Below are 21,389 nucleotides of genomic sequence, written 5' to 3'. Positions count from 1 at the left end.
TTCCGCATCAACTTGCAATGTCAGGGATAGTTAAACTGGGGGCATTTTGAAGCAGAATTATTCACAGGATCACAGGTTTCCTTAAATATACAAGAGGCACCCGTTGAAAAAATGTTACTCAAGTTCCTCCTGTGTTTTCCAAGTATAAACCAGCTTGCTTTTCACACTCATGTGCCAGAGTATAATGCAGAGAACATTAAGTAGCTGAATCACACAAACCGGTGGGCTGATATCACAGAGATGGAACCCACAAAGCACTAACTCCGTGGGTCAGCTCTAACCCTGTATTACACTGACGAGCCTGCCCTAGGGAACTGCCATTGAACGATGACTCGTCAGGGAAGGAGTCACGACTGGCATGCAGGTGAGTGTCGGGGGGGAAACCTCCCACAGTTCTTAACTCAGTCGTGCATATTGAGATTCCCCAGATCTCCCCCGCCTCCCGCTTCTGAGCCATCTCGCCCATCGCCGAAATGCTGCACCCCCCCCCCGCTTACGTCTTACCACTCCCACCCCCCCCCCCTTAGTCTTTAGCCAGTAAGTTCCCCTTGTACCCCTCCTCTCTCTGCTTTAATCTTTTCCCAACCTTGTCAGCACAGGCTCCTGCATGGGACATGGCCATCTGAGGAGGCTCAGGAGCAGGGGATAATTTACTTTAGAGAAACAGGCCCTTCGGCCCACCGAGTCCGTGCCATCCAGCGATCATCCTTTACACTAGCACTATCCTACACACTAGGGACAGTTTCACAAATTTATAGAAGCCAATTAACCTACAAACCTGCAGGGCATGTCTTTGGAGTGAGAGAGGAAGCGTATACAGTCACAGGGAGAATGATTCCGTACAGGCAGCACCCGTGGTCAGGATCGAACCCGGGTGTCTGTTGCTGGGGGGCAGCAAATCTACCGCTGCGCCACCTTTTTATGAAATAGCGGAATCTGAAATGTTTTGAAATCTGAGTAGCAGGCTATAGGCATGGATCAAGTCTTCCATTAGAGGGCAACAGGGCACACTGGTGGATTGTCTAAACTTTCCACCTGCATTGGGTTGAAAGGAAGGTGTCCCGCCCTCTCCTCCTAAGACACACACAAGCCCTGGTCTGCTGAGCTTTGTGGCACAAGGCTAAAGTATCAGAAAAAGCTGTTTTACCTGGCGATTATTTCGAGTTTTCTTTTTAATGGTTTGACATGCAAAAATGGAAAAAAAAAAGTTTGCATAGTTTGTTTTTTGGAGCAGTTTCCATGCGAGAAATGGTTGATTTTCTTTTTTAAACGTTCTAATTCCCGAGTGTAGCTTGTCCTCGTTTGTTCTGCCCTTCGCCCTGGGCGTGAGGCAACGCTTGCCCCACCTGTTGCCATCGACAGACGGAGCCGAGGGCAGGGGGGGGGGGGGGGGGCTCGGGGGAGAGTGGAGGTGGCCGCCAAAACTCTGGGGAGGAAGGAGGAGAGACAGAGACGGAGACGGAGACGGAGAGAGAGCGCAGCACCTTCACTCGGTGTCGTCATCGCTGGTGTCGTAGCCGGTCGCGTCCACGTCCGGTTTGGGCGAGCTGGGCGGGGAGGTCTTGGAGAAGGGCCAGCGGAAGGAGGGCGAAGGAGAACGCTCCCGGGTCGGACTGCTGCTCGGGCTCTGCTTCGGAGTAATGGCCTGCAGCACGCGGCCTTTCCCCTCTTTCAGTATGTGCTTCTACAGGTTTGAGAGAAGAGGGGAACAGGGAATTACATTTAAAAAATAACCACACGGTGTGGGAATCATCCACAGCGGCACAAGATAAGTTGTCATAGAACTTAGAGCAGTGCAGACACACAGTGCTAGAGTAACTCAGCATCTCCAGAGAACATGGATAGGTGACGTTTCAGGTCAGGACCCTGCTTCAGACTGATTCCGAAGATTCTTATAGGGTTTGACATGGTAGATGTGGAGATGATTTTCCTGTCTGTAGTATCAGGGGCAAGGGGTTGGTCATAAATTAGGAAGTCGACCATGTAGGATAGGAATTAGATGATGTTTTTTCCCCATCCAGAATGGGTGAAATCAATGTGTTGGAATGTGAAACGAATTCACTAACCAAGGGGGTTCCTTCGATGAGAACGCCCAAAGCAGCAACAGATAGGATTGAGGAATGAAAACCTCAAAACATGTGTATGTTTCCACTAGTGCAAGAGTCATAGCCTCAGAACAAAAGGACGCTCCTTTAGAAAGGAGGTGAGGAATTTCTTCAGCCGGAGGGAGGTGAATCTGTGGAATCCCTTGCCACAGACGCCAGTTGAGGCCGCCATTGGGTATTTTTAAAGCAGAGATTGACATGTTCTTGGTTACCAAGGGCGACAAAGGTTACGGGGAGAAGGGGAAAAGTAGATCAACGTAATTGAATTGTGGAGCAAAGTCAATGGGCCAAGTGGGCAAATTCTGCTGCTGTTCTGCCTTTATGAGGGGACTTGAGGGAGGTGGGGTTAGTGCAGGGACGTGGTGCTGAAGGAAAGCATCAATGTGATGGACGGCATGGCCTCCCCCGGCTTCCCTTTACATTCTCTCCTGTTGACCGCGGGCGTGCGTGCTCACCAAGGCTCCCTCGGGGCCAAACATCTCCAAGAAGTTGCCGATGAATTCCCTCGACTTCTCCTCCCATTTCTGAATCAGGTCGATGCTCTTCTCCTCAACTTTCTGCACAAACTCCTTTGATTTTTCCTCCACGTCCTTGACTTTCTGTTTGACCTTGTCGACCCGCTCCTGCAGGTTGTACTTCTTTTCCTGGGAGAGGGTGTAAACGGGGTAAACAGTGAGCGTGCAAATGGTAGCGAACAACGAGTGTGCAAAGTGTAGTGCACGGTGAGTGCACAAAAGATACTGTGCACCAAGTGTGCAAAGTGAGCGTACGAAAGGCGGCGTACACCAAGTGTGCAAAAGAGAGGGAACTGTGAGAATGCAAAAGGTAGTACACAATGGAAAGCAAAATCTAGCGAACAACTAGCGTGCAAAAGGTAGGCAACAGTGAGTGGAAAAATAGTAGTGAATGGGGAGTGTGCAAAACAGTGTACTGTGGGTGTACAAAGGGAAATAGCAACTGAGCAAATGATTGTGAACAATAGGTGTGCAAAGGATAGTGGGCAGTGAGTGTGCAATAGGTAGGGAACAGCAAGTGTGTGAATGGTTATGATCAGTGAGTGTGCACAGCTTTGTCCAGTCAACCTAGCTCTTCCCCTCATGATTTTATACACCGCTATACGACCTCCTGTGGCAGTTTGTTGTATGTACCCTCTACCCTCTGTGTGGAAAAGTGGCATCTACTGTATAAACTAAACAAATAGTGATTTCTAATCAATCCTTCGCATTATTATATGTAATTTGCGGTTTGTAAAGGCACGTTGCAGCAGATCATTGCCGACACTTACGTTTATAAAGCTGACGTTCAGCTCTTTGGCGGTGTAGCCACGCTGCAGGTTCCGCCGCACATACAGGTCATAATCCCGCACAATCCTCGTAATGATGTCCGACGTCGAGATCCCTTCTGTTCTTTGTGTTGGAGCAAACATGCCTGTCGGTCACACAGTGCAGGCAGTTACACCATCAATGACCATAGAGGTCACACACAGTGCAGGCAGTTACACCATCAATGATCATACAGGTCACACACAGTGCAGGCAGTTACACCATCAATGATCATACAGGTCACACACAGTGCAGGCAGTTACATCATCAATGATCATAGAGGTCACACACAGTGCAGGCAGTTACACCATCAATGATCATACAGGTCACACATAGTGCAGGCAGTTACACCATCACTGATCATACAGGTCACACACAGTGCAGGCAGTTACACCATCAATGATCATACAGGTCACACACAGTGCATGCAGTTACATCATCGATGATCATACAGGTCACACACAGTGCAGGCAGTTACACCATCACTGAGCCTTAAAACAGTCCCTGTAATTATCAGAATGAAAAAGCTTCCATTTAAAGCTTCTAATAAAAATAATAATAATGATAAACCACTGATGTGGCACAGTGGTAGTTGTTGCCTTCCAGCACCCTGGGTTTGATCCTGACTACGGGTGCTGTCTGTACGGAGTTTGTACGTTCTCCCTGTGACCGCGTGGGTTTTCTCCGGGTGCTCCAGTTTCCTCCCACGCTGCAAAGAAGTTAGTGGGTTAATTGGCTTTGGTATAATTATAAATTGTCTCTAGTGTGTGTGACAGTTCTAGTGTAGGGGGCGATCACTGGTCAGCGTCGACTCGGAGGGCCCATGGGCCTGTTTCTATGCTGTATCTCTAAAGACTAAATGAAAAAGCTTCCATTTAAAGTTTCTAATAATAATAATACACCAACAAGCCAATTTTACCGTTAGCTACCAGCTAAACACTCAGGTGGTTGTCTGCGTGGTAAGGGGAGGGAGTGACTTGCCGTAATGGTCTGATTTTTTGACACAGCCTGATAGACTGAGAAAGGGTGGAGTGGTGAAAGGCTGCCGATCCACCTACCAGCATCTTTAATGTGCTTGTAAACATCATCGCTCCCTGCAGAGGAATAGGGGATATCATCGTGAGCTACAAAGTCAATCTGAAACAGAAAGAAATCTAGATATTAAAACAACAACGATACGTTGACGCACTTCTTGGAGATCTGGGCCATCTACACTCACACGGCTCTCAGGCCTTGTGCCTCACAGCGTCAGAGATCCAGGTTCGATCCTGACTACGGGTGCCGTCTGTACGGAGTTTGTACATTTTCCCTGTGACCGCGTGGGTTTTCTCCGGGTGCTCTGGTTTCATCTCACATTCCAAAGACGTGCAGGTCTGTAGGTTAGTTGGCTTCGCTAAGTATTGGAAATTGTCCCTGGTGTGTAGGATAGAACTAGTGTACGGGTGATCGCTGGTCGGCGCGGACTTGGTGGTCAGAAGGACCTGTTTCCGTGCTGTACCTCAAATCCCAGCAACAATTTATGTTTGTGAAAGGACTCCCAATTGCTCTCACTTTCTGCATGCATTCAAACTTCAGTCCAATTTTTCCGACTCTGATCCCAGTCCAAAGAGCAGAAAGGGTTTCTTTTGATCAGCACACTGCTGTGTGGTGTATGCTTCCTATAGTAGTCAGCAGATGCAGCAACTTACCCTGTGCATTTCTAGGAACTCGGGCGACAGTGACCAGGGTGCGTTTTGTACCAACTCGTCAACGTAGCGGCAATGCCTGACCGCATCGTACCTCTCCGCCTCGTTCATCACAGTGAACCCTTTGAATTGGTGGGTCAGGTCATCATTACACACTACAAGGACAAACAGACATCCCATTATTTGCCTCACTTCCATTTAAACTGAACCCCCCCCGCCCCCGTCGATGAAGCTACAACATCTATTCAAATCATAGTTGGAGAGCCATACACAAGAAATTGCAGACAGCTGTGGATGCAGCCCAGTCCATCACACAGAACAAACTCCCCACCATCGACTCCTTCTGCACTTCATGCTGCCTGACAAAAGCACAATCAAAAACTTGTCCCACCCCTGGTCATTCCTTCTTCTCACTGCTCCCGTCGGGGATAAGATACAGAAGCTTGAAAGAGCGCACCACCAGACTCAGGAACAGCTTCTTCCCTGTCATCAAGCTTCTGAACGGTCTTCCCATAAGCTAGGGTGCTGTTCAATTCACCTCTGCCCCATTGCAGACATTGGACTTTGTCTGTGGCACTGATGCGCTACAACGCTGCACTCTGTATCTTCCCCATTGCTCTACCTATTGTACTCGAGTTTGACTTGAATGTATTGATGTGTAGTATTATCTGATTTTATTGGATGGCATGTAAATCACAGCCTTACACTGTACCTCAATACACTTGAAAACAATAAATCTAAACCTAGTACTGAGACAAGCCCTTCAGCCCACTGTCCATACTGACCATCACCCACCCATTTATACTAATTCTACATTAAGCCCACTTTATTTATTCTCCCAGCTCACTCATCAGCCCGCGTCAGGTTCTACCACTCTGACGGTTGTCCTTGTGTATGACATGCTTGTACTCATGTATAGTGTGATTTGACTGGATGTCACGCAAAAATTAAGTTTTTCGCTGTATCTCGATACACGTGATACTAATAAACCAATATCAATAACAATATGCCTTTCCTCCTCTCAAACTATTCCAAGGTGTTTTTTTTGCCAATCACGATAATTTGGAAAAATAATTTTATTTCTTGGTTCCAAACTGCAGCGTCACGGAATCCAGACTCATTCCAAATTAAGTGCAATTTATGTAAAACAGGTGGTATGTAAATGGCGATGAAGTTGCAGCTGAAGATACAGTCAATAAAATCCTGTTAGCTGGCCACATTTCCTGCATGTTCTATCTACACCGTAACCACAAACTAATGATTAACATTAAAACCAAGTAAACAAAGATAAGGGAAGTAACGTAGAAACCCATAAAAACAGAGTTGGTTATACATAATCGCCCACTTTTCTATTATTGTACTTAGTTATTAATTGACACTATTTCATTCTGCATTACAATTTGCTGTTTTGCACTTGTCATTATATTTATCACTACCGTATGTTTACAGTTTACTCTGTGAGCTTCATCCAAACAGGGAATGGCAACAGAGGGCGGCAGGGTGGAGCAGCGGCAGAGTTGCTGTCTTACAGCACTTGCAGCGCCGGAGACCCGAGTTCGATCCTGACTATCTGTCTGTGCGGAGTTTGTACGTTCTCCCTGTGACTGGTTTTCTCCGAGATCTTCGGTTTCCTCCCACACTCCAAAGACGTACAAGTTTGTAGATTCATTGGCTTGGTGCATGTGTAAATTGTCCCTAGTGTACGTCGGATAGTGCCAGTGTGCGGGGATCGCTGGTCGGTGCGGACTCGGTGGGCTGAAGCGCCTGTTTCTGCGCTGTATCTCTAAACTGAAAAGGAATGTCATGACAATAAACCAATCTGAATAAACAAACAGGGCAGACACAGGAGCTGCAGATGGCAGCAGGGACGAGGCGGGATGAGGGGTGGGACAAGTCTTTGACTGTTATTGTTGGCTGCTTCTTTGAGGCAGCACGAGGTGCGGATTAATTTTAGCACCATCAGCGTAGACAGTTAGCGAGGCAACAAAATCATCATCTGCTTTTGTGAAGTTAGATAAAGATTAACACCAGTGATGGCTCCCTCCTCTTCAAAGCACGTGTTGTGCCATCTATTACATCTAGATTAAGAGGCATACGAGTGCAGCACTATGGGAAGCACCGTTTTGTAAATCTTTAAAAATCATTAAATTTCTCTTGCATACATGTAAGCAAACTAATTGAGGGTAGACATAAAATGCTGGAGTAACTCAGCTTACAAAACAATGCTTCCCATAGTGCTGCAATCGTGACATGAAGATAAATAAGGCTGTAGACTCTACAGTGTAGCGGCTGTAAACCTGAAACTCAAATAGACAATGCTGGAAACACTCGGCCGGTCAGTCAGCATCTGTGGAAAGAGAATCAGTGTTAATGTTCCAATGGAATTCTCCGGCATGAAAGGTTAACACTGTTTCTCTTTCCTGTAGAAACAACAAACTGCAGATGCAGACGTCACAAATAGACACAAAGTACTGGGATAACTCATCGGGTCAGGGAGCATCCCTGGAGAACAGGGATGGGTGACACTTTAATCTGGAGAGTCCCGACCTGAAACATCGCCTACCCATGTTCTCAGAGATGCTGCCTGACCCGCTGAGTTACTCCAGCACTTTGCATCTTTTTTCACGTAAAATGTAGCACAAACTCCCAGGGAAACTGACGACTCATTCCTTACCTCCCACTATCAGGTACGTGTTGGGGAAAAGGCTCTTGGCCTGCATCAGAGCCCGCGCATGCCCCGAGTGAAAGAGATCGAAGATACCGTCAGCGTAAACTCGAACCGGGCGATCTACTGAAAGAGGAAGAAACCTTTTCACATCACAACATCAAATGAGCTCTGCAAACTTATTCATTCATTCCTGAAACACCCACAATTGGCTAAATAGTCCTCTTCAGTGTTATGTCGTTCATTCTATGGCATCATAGGGTGAAAGGATGAAAGGGAAAGGACAACGTATGAGGATGTTGTCGAGACTTGGGGGCCTGAACTATGGCGAGAGGTTGGGCAGGCAAGGACTTTATTCCTTGGATCTCAGGAGGAGAAGTGGTGATCATATAGATCACAAAATCATGAGAAGAAAAGATGTGGTAAATGCCCAGAATCTTTTGCCCAGAGTAGGGGAGGATCAATGATAAGGAGACATAGGTTTAAGGTGAGGGGGGCCAAGATTTAGTAGGGAACTACGGGTTAACTTATTTACACAAATGGGGGTAGGTATATGGAACGAGCTGCTGGAGGAGGTAGTTGAGGCAGGTACATTTCGACAGGTGCATGGATAGGAAAGGTTTAGGGGGATATGGGCCAAACACAGGCAGGCGGGACTGGTGTAGATGGGGCATGTTGATCGGCATGGACTAGTTGGGCCAAAGGACCTGTTTCCGTGCTGCATGACTCTATGACAAGTCCTTCAGTCCAACTCGCCCATGTTGCCCAAGATGCCCCATCTAAGCGAGTCCCATTTGCACGGGTTTAGTGCATATCTCTCTAAACGTTTCCTATCCATGTACCTATCCAAATGTATTTTAAATCCTGTTGTACTACCTGCCTCAACTACCTCCTCTGGCAACTCTTTCCACCTATTCACCATCCTGAGAGAGAAAGTTGCCCCTCCGTTTCTTGTTAAATGTTGCCCTCTCACTTTAGTCGTCAGCAGAGGAGTCATCACATTGATGATCCCTCTACCTTACAAGTGGGTATAAAATAATTCACAGTACACACAATCATAGAACCTAGCAGCAGCATCCCCTCTGCCTACATGTGATCCGTACCCTTCCATTGCCTGCATAATCTCGAGCCTATCTAAAAGCTTCTCAAACTCCATTTACGACTCCATCCTTCAAATCCTCTAATTCAACACCTCAATTGTTACTACTTAACTTCCAGGCTCCTGCTTAGACTCTGCAAAAAGCCCATATATCTTTAACCTGTGCATCCCTGGTTAATTTACGCTTTATCTCTTCCAAGGTCAATACATCGTTCATTAAAGACGTAAAATGCTGCAGTCATTCAGCAGGTACAGTAGCGTCTCTGGAGAACATGGATAGGTGACAGTTCAATTTGAAGACGGGTCCCGACCCTAAACGTCACCTATTCATGTTCCCCAGAGATGCTGCCTGATACTCCAGCATTTTGTGTCTTTTTTTGCACACCTTCCTTTTGACTACATCTTTCATGGAGGGGTCGTAGCCCAGCACTGAATGCAGTTCTCCAGATGGGGACTGACCAGTGCTTTGTAATTAGACCCCTTACACACCCTTAGACACGTTGGTCTTAACTTCATGATTGAAGGAGGTCAACAGCCGCACACAACCTCAATTGTTTCTGTACTCACACGGAGTCCCGCTCTTCGCCTCTTCAAATGTCACACGTTCATACGGCTTGTCACCCGTCACTCCATTCTCATTTGCAAAGGGAGCCGGCATAGAAAGAGTCTGAAATGAAGAGGAACAATGGTCGAGAGTGAGCGAGAAAGGACTCAGGTTAGTGGGAGGCCTCTCCTGCAGGCACCACAAAAGAATAACTGCTGCCCAGATTCACTGCCATTAATGGTTTTCTTTGGAGCTGCAGAAAACCAGACTTTGCTGAAACTGACGCAGCTGGGCACAGAATCGCCGAGAGGTGAGGTGCCATCAAACATTCTGCATTCTGCATCTTCCCCTTCACTCGAGCTATTGTACTTGAGTGTTACTTGATTGTATTTATGTATGGTATTATCTGATCTGTTGGATGGCAGGCAAAATAAAGCTTTTCACTGTACCTCGGTACAGGTAACAATAATAAACTCACATGAAGGATTGGATGGGATTAAGGGGAAATTGCAAAACCCATAGGGAAGGAAGGGACAGAAGATGGTAATAGATCAAGATAGTTCAGAAGATGTAATTAGGAAGGATAATTAGAAACCAGCAAGGAGCAGTTAGGCCAAGTGGGCCTGTTTTGGGCTAGATAGCTTCTAAATGGTCCATTCATAAGCTGGGCTGCTGCCCAATTCACCTCTGCCCCATTGCAGACATTGGACTTTGTCTCTGGAACTGATGCGCTACAATACTGAGAAATATATTCTGCACTCTGTATCTTCCCCTTTGACTATCTATTGTTTTTGAGTGCCAACTGTATTTAGATTTAGGGATGCATCATGGAAACAGGGCCTTCTGCCCACCGATTCTATGCTGAACATTGATCACCCGTTCCATGTTCTCCCACCTTTTCATCCACTTCCTACACACTAGGGGGGATTTATAGAGGACAATTACCCTACAAACTTGCATGTGTTTGGAATGTGGGAGGAAACCAGAGCACCCTGAGGAAACCCACGCAGTCACAGGAAGAACATGCAAACTCCACACAGACAAAACCCGAGGTTGGGATCGAACCCGGTTCTCTGGCGTTGTGAGGTAGCAGCTCTACCAGCTGCACCACTGTGCCGCCCTAGTTATGTATGGAATAAGAGATCTGTTTGGATGCCATACAAAATAAAGTATTTCACTGTACCCCAGTACATGTAACAATAATAAATCTTTAAACAAATAAATGGAGTCATAGTCCTTTTGGACTTTAAACAACGACTCTCCCACTAGATTATAAATAGCCTGATCACTCTCACCATACTCACAGGTCGTAAGATTTTCACTGGGATGGCGTCATCGTCTGTGATGCCATTGGAGCCTGTGTCTTCTTTCCTCCTCTTCCTGGAGTTTGATTTTGCAGCAACCTGCATGTCCATCTCATCAGACGACTGCAGTGGGCAAAAGAAAAATGAAAACAAATGTACATCTGTGTCAAAAATATAAATTGTAAAGGCTGCAGATTTTAGAACAAGGTTTTAAAGAATCAGATGTTGCATTCTCTGAATTCATCAAAAAATTACAACATGAGTGGCACAGTGGCGCAGTGTTCGAGTTGCTGCCTTACGGTGCTAAAGTTCGATCCTGACAACGGCTGCTGTCTGTGTGGAGTTTGTACGTTCACCCTATGACCGCGTGGGTTTCCTCCGGGTGCTCCAGTTTTCCCCCACATCCCAATGACGTGCGGGGTTTGCAGGTGAATTGACTTTTGCAAATTGTCCTTAGTGTGTGTAGGATAGAATTAGTGCACAGTGGATCGCTGGTCACAAATGTCAGAAAGGTACATTGAAAAAAGCTGCAGGTTTTCAAATAAGATTATAAAGATTAGATTGGATCTCTGCAGAAGCCAATGTTGTATTCAAGTATTTTAATCAGCTCCACAGATGTACAGGTAAGAACGCACACAAGAATGCACTTGTCCACACACCAGCCTGGCTCACAACTGCAAGTGCAAATCTCTAAAGGTCACTGGATGGTAAACTATTCCAGTTACAACTTCAAAGTTTGGGCAACCTTTCTCTGAACATCTATGGGATTTGGCACGGACTTAGAATCAATCCCTGTGGTCCACACGCAAGTCATCGCCTTATCTATAAACTCCAAGCGAGTAATGTAACAGGAAGCATCGGCCAAAATGAAAGATCCTACTGAACCACACTTCCCACTTTCAGATCTGTAGTCATGCAGGCTTGGTTCACATAGCATAGAGAATTATCACATTTCAAATGCTTCTGCAGCATTGGTGTTTCGGAGGTTCAGCAATGAATTTGTTCACAGTGATGTCGTTCTCATGTCAGCAAGATAAGTACCAGTATCCTGTTTTTTGTGATAATTTCTGAGGTAGAAATTTTGGCACAGAACTGAGGTGGCACAGTGGCGCAGCCGTAGAGCTGCTGCCTTACAGCTCCAGAGACCCGGGTCGATCCTGACTACAGGTGCTGCCTGTAAGGAGTTTGTCTGTTTTCACTGTGACCGTGTGGGTTTTCTCCGGGTGCTCTGGTTTCCTCCCACACTCCAAAGATGTACATGTTTGTAGGTTAATTGGCTTTGGTACAATTGTAATTTGGCCCTAACGTGTGTAGGATAGTTAGTGTACGGAACGATCACTGGTCAGTGCAGATTCAGTGGGCCGAAGGACATGTTTCTGTGCTACATCTCTAAAATCTAAAGAGAGATAGCGAGCCCTAAATATCCTCATCCTAAGGTCAGCAAGAGAGACGTATTCCTTCTGCACTGCAGTGTCAGCCTAGGTTACTAGACAGGTTCTTTGGAAGGCACCAAAGTCCCACAATAAAGTCAGAGTGGCACAGCAAGGAAACGGACCCTTTGGCTTACTAATGCAATGCTAACCATGCCAAGTACCCATTAATCCTATGCTAAAGGTAGACACAAAATGCTGGAGTGGGTCAGACAGAATCAAGGGAGAAAAGGAATAGGTGACTCTTTGGGTCGGAACGCTTCTTTAGAGTGCAAGATAGTGGTGGGGGAGGCGAGGGGAGAAACTGGAGACGAGAAAAGGCCAGAACAAATCACTGCCAGGTGACCTCAAGAAAGATGAGGTCCATAATGGCCCTTGTTGGCTGGGGAAGATGTGGTAACGAGAGCGATACAAGGGTCCAAACTGTAGCATTAGTAGGATGACTAGGGTGGGGGAGGTGGTGAGAGAGCAGTCGGTGAGCATTTCTCTTACCTGTGTGGCGTTCGAGGATGACTTCAACCCAGGTCCGACTGGAAACAAATCTTCAGTATAAAGACACAGCAAAGCAGAAACACACACAGCTCAAAGTCTCAGCTGCAGAAATGAGAAAGAGTACACAGTGAGACATAATTTCCTGAGCTTGATGGTCATCTTCAACCCCATCTCCGCCCCCTCTCATTCTCCATCATTTAAAATCTAGTAACCTAGGCTGACACTGCAGTACTGAAGGAATGCATCTCTGTTGCTGACTAGGATGAGGATATTTAGGGCTCGCTATCTCTCTTTAGATTTTAGAGATATAGCACAGAAACGCGTCCTTCGGCTATATTTTACACTCTGGTATTTATCTCTTTATTCTACCTGTTGTACCTGCGTATGGCTTGATTGTACTCACGTATAGTATAATTAGCTGGTGTGTGCTTAGATATTACTAATGCCAATTAACCTACAAACCTGTACGGCTTTGGAGTGTGGGTGGAAACCAGAGCACCCGGAGAAAACCCGCACGGTCACAGGGAGATTATACAAACTCTGTACAGACAGCACCTTTAGTCAGGATCAAACCCAGGTCTCTGGTGCTGTGAGGCAGCAACTTTATCGCTGTACCACTGTGCCGCCCTGATACAGGTGACAATAAAAAAACAATAAGCAATAGAAATGTGTTCCTACGCACCCTGATTTTACCAACTCCGCCCTTTTTCGGAAGCTGAGATCTTGAGTTCTGGAATCCTCTCTCAAAGCAGCCCACATTTAAAACACTCTCTAGAACCTTTCTTACTATCCGAGTAACTGGTCGCAGTTACTCGGATAGATCTGCCCAAACCTCTGTCCATTCCCAAGTGTGAGTCCAAGGAAGGTGATTGCTGGAGGCCTGCAGCTGCAAGGAGCTTGCCTGGATCAGGCAACACTCATAACAGCTAGAACACAGACTGGACTTTGAAAATAACGCCAAATGGTGATGCCTCTTGCATGCGCGGTCAGTGAACTATGACTGTACACTTGCTAACCGAGGATGGGCTTGGGTATGGCAATACCATATTGGACTTTGTAAGAAAATAATTTAACTGTGTATGTACTTTATACATGTGTCAATAAAAACACCATTTAACATTGAACCAATCCTTTAGCCACCCGTAGGCTGTTATTGATGACTGTACTACGGTTCCTAACTCCCCCTCCTCCCCTTGTTCCCATGAACATAACATTCCTGCTGACACCGCAGTGTGGGAGCCATGCACTGGCAGAGGGGGTGTCTTTCAGATACCTAGAAACTGCAGACACATAAAGTGCTGGAATAGCTCAACGGGTCAGGCAGCTTTGTGTCTTTCAGGTATCTCAGGTATTTCAGGTATCTCAACAGACATTGTAGCACACCAGCTCCAGAGAAAAAGTCCAATGAGATAGAGAATTGGACTGTACACTAGCATGACGTGTAAGTTAGTACAATCACTCACTTCTACTCCTTTTATAGCTGCCTGACTCATCTTACATGAATGTAGAGGGAAAGCGATACAGGACCTGGCCTTGAACAAAGTATCACATCTGTCACTTCCTGACTTCCTTTGCACGATCTCAGAATTGCTGCTTTTCCCAAAGTCAAGTTGGAGGATTAAGGATTTAAACTCCTTCTCCAGAAACTAGAGCCAGTGTCACAACACTTAACAGCAGCATTGAGGAGACATCGTGCTCCTGCAGAAACCTTTGACTTTAAAGATACAGCGCAGAAACGGGCCTTTCGGCCCACCGAGTCTGTGCCGACCAGCAATCACCCCATACACTAACGCCTTCCTACACACTAGGGACAATTTACAATCTTATCAAAACCAATTAACCTATAAACCTGCACGTATTTGGAGTGTGGGAGGAAACTGTAACAGGGAGAGAGAAAGAGACAGCACCCATAGTTAAGATCCAACCCGGGTCACTGATGCCGTAATGAAGCAACTCTACAGCTGCATCACTGTGCCACCCTAACTATTTAGTTAGTTTGATTTAATTGTATTTACGTATAGTATTATATGATTAGATTGAATACCTTGAATCGGGCTTTATTGGACTTTGTCTCTACTAAACATTATACCCTTAATCCATTATCTGTACACTGTGAACGCCTTGAGTACAGTCTTTCCACTAGCTGGAAAACATGCACCAAAAAGCTTTTCACTATACCTTGGTACACGCGACAATAATAAACTAAACTTAGTTTAGAGTTCAGTTACAGCATGGAAACAGGCTCAACGACCCACCGAGTCCGCACCGACCATTGATCACCTATTCATACTGGTCCCATGTTATCCCACTTCCTCATCCACTCCCTGCACATTAGGGGGCAAATTACAGAGGGCAATTAGCCTACAAACCTGCACGTCTTTGGGATGTGGGAGGAAATCAGAGCACCCAGAGGAAACCCGGGAAGCAGGGAGAATGTGTAAACTCCGCGGACAGCACCCAAGGTCAGGATCGAGCCTGGGTCTCTGGTGCTGTGAAGCAGCAGCTTCACCAGCTGTGCCACCCTGCCACCCCAGATAGTATGCAGAAAGGATAGACAGTCTGAATCTTTTTCCCAGGATGGAAAAATCAAAGACTAGAGGGCATGGCTTTAAGGTGAGAGGGGTAGAGTTTAAGGGGCAAGTTGATTTACGTACAAGGTGGTGGAGGTCTGGGAGGAGCTGGTGGAGGCAGATACTATGGTGGTGTTTGAAACACTTTTGGATCGGCACATGGATATGCAGGGAATGGAGGGATATGGGCAGGTAGATAAGTAATGGTCTTGGAATGGTGTTCAGGACAGATAAATTCTACAACAAAGCTTTTCACTGTGTCTCAGTACACATGACAATGATAAACCTACACGTTCCAAATCACTCAACAGATTCCTCCATCAAGGGGACTGATGTGTGAAATGTTTCAGGAGAATATTAAACACAATATTAAAGCACATGATTGCACCAACATTACACTCAAGACGCCAACCCTGTCCATGTTTAAACAGGTCCACAAAGCACAGGGTTGCCACTTTAAAGAGGGAAGGGCAGGAAACTCCTCAAACAATTCCATCTCCTGTCTGACCAATACCTGCTTTGCCGGCTGCGATGTTCCCTCGTCCGCTTTCACCCAAATCACTGCAACTGAACAAAAATGAAAGGCCACGAAACACAACACCCCACACACAAAAACATCCAATGTGTGTGTGTATTTGATACTTGCATTCCCCCATGTCCTGCTGCAAATGATCATGTGCTCCGTGAAGTGTGGAATCTTTTACAAACACAACAAGCCCCTGAGACTCAGCAAACAACAAACCTCTGCAAGGACACGGTGCACATAACCTACTGTTGTTGTTCACACCACGTAAAGGACCCACTGAATGGCTTATTTCAAGCACCAACCGCCCAGTGCATCCTTCAAATGTAAGCTCATCCAAGACGTTCTTGCAAACATTTCTTGCGACACAGTGACACAAATTAAAAAGTTCGGAGAAAGTTTGCAGATATGGGTTTAGAAAAAAAAAACACAAAACGCTCCGGAGATGCTCAGCAGATCAGGCAGCATCTCCAAAGAACGTGAATAGGCCACATTTTGGTTCGTGACCCTTAAGTAACTCAGCAGGTCAGGCAAGGATCCCGACCTAAAACAGCACATGGAAGAAGGATAACAACCAGAAAAGTCAACCTATCCATATTGGGCAAAGAGTTCCGATCCGAAACGTCACCTATCCATATTGGAAGAAGAGTCCCAACACAAAATGTCAACCTATTCATGTTGGAAGAAGGTCCCAAACTAAGACGTCACCCATCCATGTTCACCAGAGGTGATGCAATAAAAAATAACTGCAGATGCTTCTCCAGAGATGCTGCCTGACCCGCTGAGTTACTCCAGCAGTTTGTGTCCATTTAAAAAAAAAAGTACTGAGTAAGTTTTCAACAGCACAGGGTGTCAACAGAAATTCGGAAGGGGCTGGAAATGTTGGCCTTGCTTGCAACCTTCACATCTCAGGAACACAGAATGAATTACATAACAATAGAAATATCAATTGAATACCCTGCAGAATACAGCTAACAGCCAATTAACTTACAACTTAGTCAAGGTGTCCAACGCACGAAGAATGGGACCGCCACACTGAAGATCTGGTCTTACTTTCCACCTTTAAAAGAAACCTTTGCCATCCAACCTCGCTCCCCCTGTGAGCTCATGAATGGAGCCTGGCGATTGTGGGCAGAGACTTACATGATGTCACAGGGACAGGCGTTGCATACTCAGTATCTGTCCCTAGAAGGGCAACTGCAGAAAACAAGCTTTCTGTTGACCACAGATAAACACTGGAGTAACTCAGCGGGTCGAGCAGCATCGCTGGAGAAAAAGGATACGTTTCGGGTCGGGGTCCTTCTTCAGACTTTTACTCCAGACATGCTGCCTGACCCACTGAGTTACTCCAGCACTTTGATATAACCAGCATCTGCACTTCTTAGTTTACATGTTTCAGGTGGAATATACTGCCCAAACCTAGTTTAGTTTAGTTTATTGTTGTCATGTATGCCGAGGTAAGTCAAAAGCTTTTGTTTGCGTACTATCCAAAGGAACGACTTTATGTGATTACAATCAAGATGTCCATCGTGTACAGGTAAAGGGTACACCACTTAATTCACTACATTGCAATGAGAAGGGAGATTCAGGATTTAGACCCAGTGATGGTAAAAGGAAGTTGTCATAGATTTAGTTTAGAGATATAGCATGGAAACAGGCCCTTCGGACCACCGAGTCCGTACTGACCAACGATCACCCCATACACTAGTTTTATCCTACACATTAGGGATAATGTTACAGAAGCCAATTAACCTACAAACCCGCATGTCTTTGGAAAGTGGGAGGAAACCAGAGAACCCAGGGGAAAACTCATGCGGTCATGGGGAGAACGCACAAACTCCGTACAGACAGCACCCGTAGACAGGATCAAACCCAGGTCTCTAACACTGTAAGGCAGCAACTCTACTGCCGTGCCACCGTGCCGCATTTCAAGTCCAAGTCGAGGTGATGTGGCACTTGAAGTGAAAGTGGTGTTCGCATCTCAGCGGTAGAGGTTACAGATTTGGGAGATTTAGTGTGGAGATACAGCTGAGTGCTCGCCCACCATCGATCAACTGTTCACACTGGCTCTATGTTATTATGTGGGGTGCTGGATGAGTAACTACTGTTGGCGCCACATACTGCTGCCATGTGGTGGAGGTATTGAGTGGGGTGGATGGGATGATGATCAAATGGATTGCATTACCCTGAACAGTGTCGAGAGTCTTGAGAGTTGTTGGTGCTGCATTCACTTAGGCAGGTTCCATCCTGACTTGTAGGAGGTAGAGGAGGGGGGGAGAGAGGTAGTGGGAAGGGGGGGAGAGAGGGAGTGGGGAGTGGAGAGTGGGCAGTGGGGAGTGGGGAGTAGGGAAGGGGGGAGAGGGAGGGGGGGGGAGGGAGAGGGAAGGGGGGAGAGGGAAGGGAGAGGGAAGGGAGAGGGAGATCAAGTTGTTACAATGGAAGGAAATTGGGGGGTGGTGAGGATGATCAAGGCAGGAAGGGGATGATGATTGACTGGATCAGTAATGGGTAGAATGGGGGAGGGCGAGAGGAGAATACACAAGACATGGGAGGGGTTCAGTGAAGGCGAGGAGGGCTGATGAGGGCGACTTGGTTAGCAGGATCAAAGAGAAGAGGATAAAAGTAGGGGTGAGGGGCAGGACACGACGGGGGTTGAGGAGCGGAGGGTCGATGAGGGAAATGTGAGAAACAAAAGGGGCTGATGGAAGGGAGTGGGGTCAGAGGGAGAGGATGAGGGAGACGGAAGTCAGTGAGAGACACTGAGGGGGACATGGGGGGCGGGGCATGAGGGGTTGGGCATGCGATGATAGTGTGAGGGAAGGTCGGTGTGCCGGGGGGGTCCCTGTGAGGTCAATATGGGGGGTCACAGTATTGACCCGAGGAGGGGGTGAATGAATGGAAAGGGTGGCATGGGAAGGAGCGAGGGAGAGGAGGGTCAGAGGGTCAGAGGTGGATCAGTGAGGGGATCACAGGGAGTCAGTGAGAAGGACAGGGGCGTTGGTGAGGGGCACAATAAGGGAGAGGAGAAAGGGTTGGTGAGGGGGTGAGGTTGTCACAAAGGGCTAGTGAGAGGGACACGGGCCAGAGAGGGTGACCGGGGGGGGGGGGGGGGGGGGGTTGCAGCGGGGGAATGAGGGAAACAGTGAGGGAGAAAGGGGTGAGTGAGAGGAGTCACAGGGGGTTCAGTCATAGGGTCAGTAATGGGTTACACGGTGGTCAGTGATGGAGTCACAGCGGGGGTCAATGTGGGGGTCAGGTGGTGAGGAGAGAATCAATGAGCAGAAGGGGAGACATAAGCGGGAGTGTGAGGGAGAGGGGGATCAGTGAAGGTGAGGGGGTGACAGCGAGGAAGAGGAGAGGGACATCTGTGTGAGGGTGTGAGGAGGAGAGGGCCAATGATCAGAAGGGGAGACATGTGGGAAAGTGGGAGAGGAGAGGATCAGTGAGGGGGAGACAGAGAGGGGGGAGGGAGGGAGAGAGAGGGGGGGGGGGGGGAGAGAGAGAGAGAGGAGAGGAGGGGGGGAAGGGGAGAGAGAGAGGGGAGGGGGGGGGGGGGGAGGGAGGGGAGAGGGGGGGGAAGGGGGAGGGAGAGGGAGGGGGAGAGGGGGGGGGGGAGGGAGGGGGGGAGAGAGGAGAGGGGGGGAGGGGGAGGGAGGGGGGGAGAAGAGAGAGAGAGGATGAGAGAGAGAGGGGGACGGGAAGGGGGAGAGGGGGAGAGAGATCAGTGAGGGAGGGAGAGGGAGGGGAGAGAGAAAGAGAAAGTGAAGAGGGTCGGGGTGAGGGTCAATGAGGGGAAGGAGAGACAGAAGAGTGACTGGGTGAGGGAGAGTGTGTCAGTGACGGGTGACAGTGAAGAGGAGGAGAGGGCCGATGAGAGGAAGGGGAGACATGTGAGGGGCTGAGTGTGTCAGCGAGCGGTGACAGTGAGTGAGGGTGCCGCAGGGGAGATGAGTGGGGTACGGCGGGGGGGTGTCAGTGGGACTGGGGGCCCGGGCCCGGCCACAGACGCTCACCTCTGTCTCTGTCTCTCTCTCCCTCTCACGGACCTGGACGGGATTGGCGGCCGGACCGGAATTGTTCCGGGAACGCGGAACACCGGGGCGCCGCACGATAGTTCCGAGGCCCGAACAATGGTTCCGGCCCCTCTGCCAGCCCCCGCAGCCCGCCCTCCCCCGCCCCTCCAGCCCCCAGCAACCCGCCCTCCAGCCCCCAGCAACCCACCCTGGCTGCCTCACAGTCAGCTCTCAACCTGGATATTCAGGTTTACGTTTAATATTTTCATAATGACACGTGTACTATCCAAACAGACCAGATATTACTACACATCAATTTAATCGTCAAACCCAAGTACCAATAGTTAGAGCAAAGGGGAAGATACATAGTTCTCAGCATTGTAGCGCATCAGTTCCAGAGACAAAGTCCAATGTCCGCAATGGGATAGAGGTGAACTGGACAGTACCCTGGCTTATGGAAGCCTAATAACGGAGGGGAAGATGCTGTTCTTGTGTCTGCTTGTGTGTGTTTTCAAGCTTCTGGGCCTGCTGCCAAATGGGAGCAGGAGAAAAAGGAATGGCCAGGGTGGGACATGATTTCGTTTTAGAGTTCAATCACGGAATGCATTTCGTTGTCTCTGTACTGTACACTGACAATGACAATTAAAATTGAATCTGAATCTGAATGATACAGCGATTCATGCCCTTGAAGCTCAGAGTACTATGTTGGTACTATCAACAAATCATGCTGCTCACATTCTGTTCCAAATCATAATTACACATAATGGCCAAGAAAGGGCCCAGCATCAACCCCTGCGGCACACTATTGGCTATAGCTCTCCAATCTGAAAACCACTGTCGCTAACACCAAGTCAACTTTGTATCCAATTTGCTATCTCCCCCTGGGAGGAAGCAAATTGTGAGGTGAGGACAGGGGGATGAGACTGGCTGGATTGCTCTTATGCAGAGCTGACATAGCTATCTTTAGTCATTAGACTTGGCAACCGTTTCACGGAACACTACCGCTCGGTCTGCCAAGGCCTTCTGGTTCTCCCGCTTGCTAACCATTTAAAACACTCCTTCTCATTCCCACAGACATTTTTGTCCTGGGCCACCTCCATTGCCAGAGTGAGGCCACACACATACTGGAGGAACAGCGACTCATAGTCCACTTGAGTAGCTTATCAACCAGTGGTATGAATGTTGAATTCTCTAATTTTAAATATCTAACCTACAAACTACAACCTCCCCACCCCCACCTCTTCTCTGTGTCCCACCTGGACTCTCACCCAATTTACCCCTTCACCCTGTATTCCTTCCTCTAGCTTCACAATTCACAACTCTTCTATCATTATCTCACGCTTCTTTCTTTTCATCTCTGGCCCTTTGTCCAACCATCTGCCAATCAAACACCCCTCACCTGTATCCACCTGTCACTTGCCAGGCTTTTGTCCTGCCCCCACCTCTCATCCTGCTTTCCCCCCCCCCCTCCCCCCCCCCCCCCTCACAATCATGCTGAAGAAAGGTCCCGATCTGAAACGTCATCTATCCATGTTCTTCAGAGATGCTGCCTGACCCGCTGAGTTACTCCAGCGCTTTGTGTCTGTTTTGTAAAACCAGCAATTGCAGTTCCTCATATCGCCATCTTCAGCGCTGGA

At 47.7% G+C, this 21,389-nt stretch overlaps 1 protein-coding gene across 5 annotated transcripts; it reads right to left on the bottom strand.

Annotated features, from left to right (window-relative positions):
• Positions 1-526: 526 nt before the first annotated feature.
• LOC129703409 (choline-phosphate cytidylyltransferase A-like) lies at positions 527-19,887 on the bottom strand. Of its 5 annotated transcripts, none has more exons than XM_055645811.1 (11): positions 19,753-19,853; positions 17,925-17,986; positions 12,647-12,748; positions 10,716-10,847; positions 9,444-9,543; positions 7,787-7,903; positions 5,116-5,267; positions 4,486-4,564; positions 3,391-3,533; positions 2,561-2,749; positions 527-1,684 (listed from the first exon to the last, which is right to left on the bottom strand). In XM_055645811.1, exons 4-11 carry the CDS (start codon positions 10,833-10,835, stop codon positions 1,487-1,489), a joined length of 1,098 nt encoding a protein of 365 aa, XP_055501786.1. In that variant the 5' UTR covers positions 10,836-10,847; positions 12,647-12,748; positions 17,925-17,986; positions 19,753-19,853; the 3' UTR covers positions 527-1,486. The 5 variants fall into 5 exon arrangements, with proteins under 5 accessions (XP_055501786.1, XP_055501790.1, XP_055501788.1 ...); XM_055645815.1 differs by having other exon boundaries at positions 10,725-10,847; positions 19,753-19,850; XM_055645813.1 differs by having other exon boundaries at positions 17,925-17,990; positions 19,753-19,847.
• Positions 19,888-21,389: the final 1,502 nt, after the last annotated feature.

This window comes from Leucoraja erinacea, chromosome 14 (assembly GCF_028641065.1).
Source record: "Leucoraja erinacea ecotype New England chromosome 14, Leri_hhj_1, whole genome shotgun sequence".
Lineage (NCBI taxonomy): Eukaryota > Metazoa > Chordata > Chondrichthyes > Rajiformes > Rajidae > Leucoraja > Leucoraja erinaceus.
This window is presented reverse-complemented; position numbering and strand designations above follow the sequence as displayed.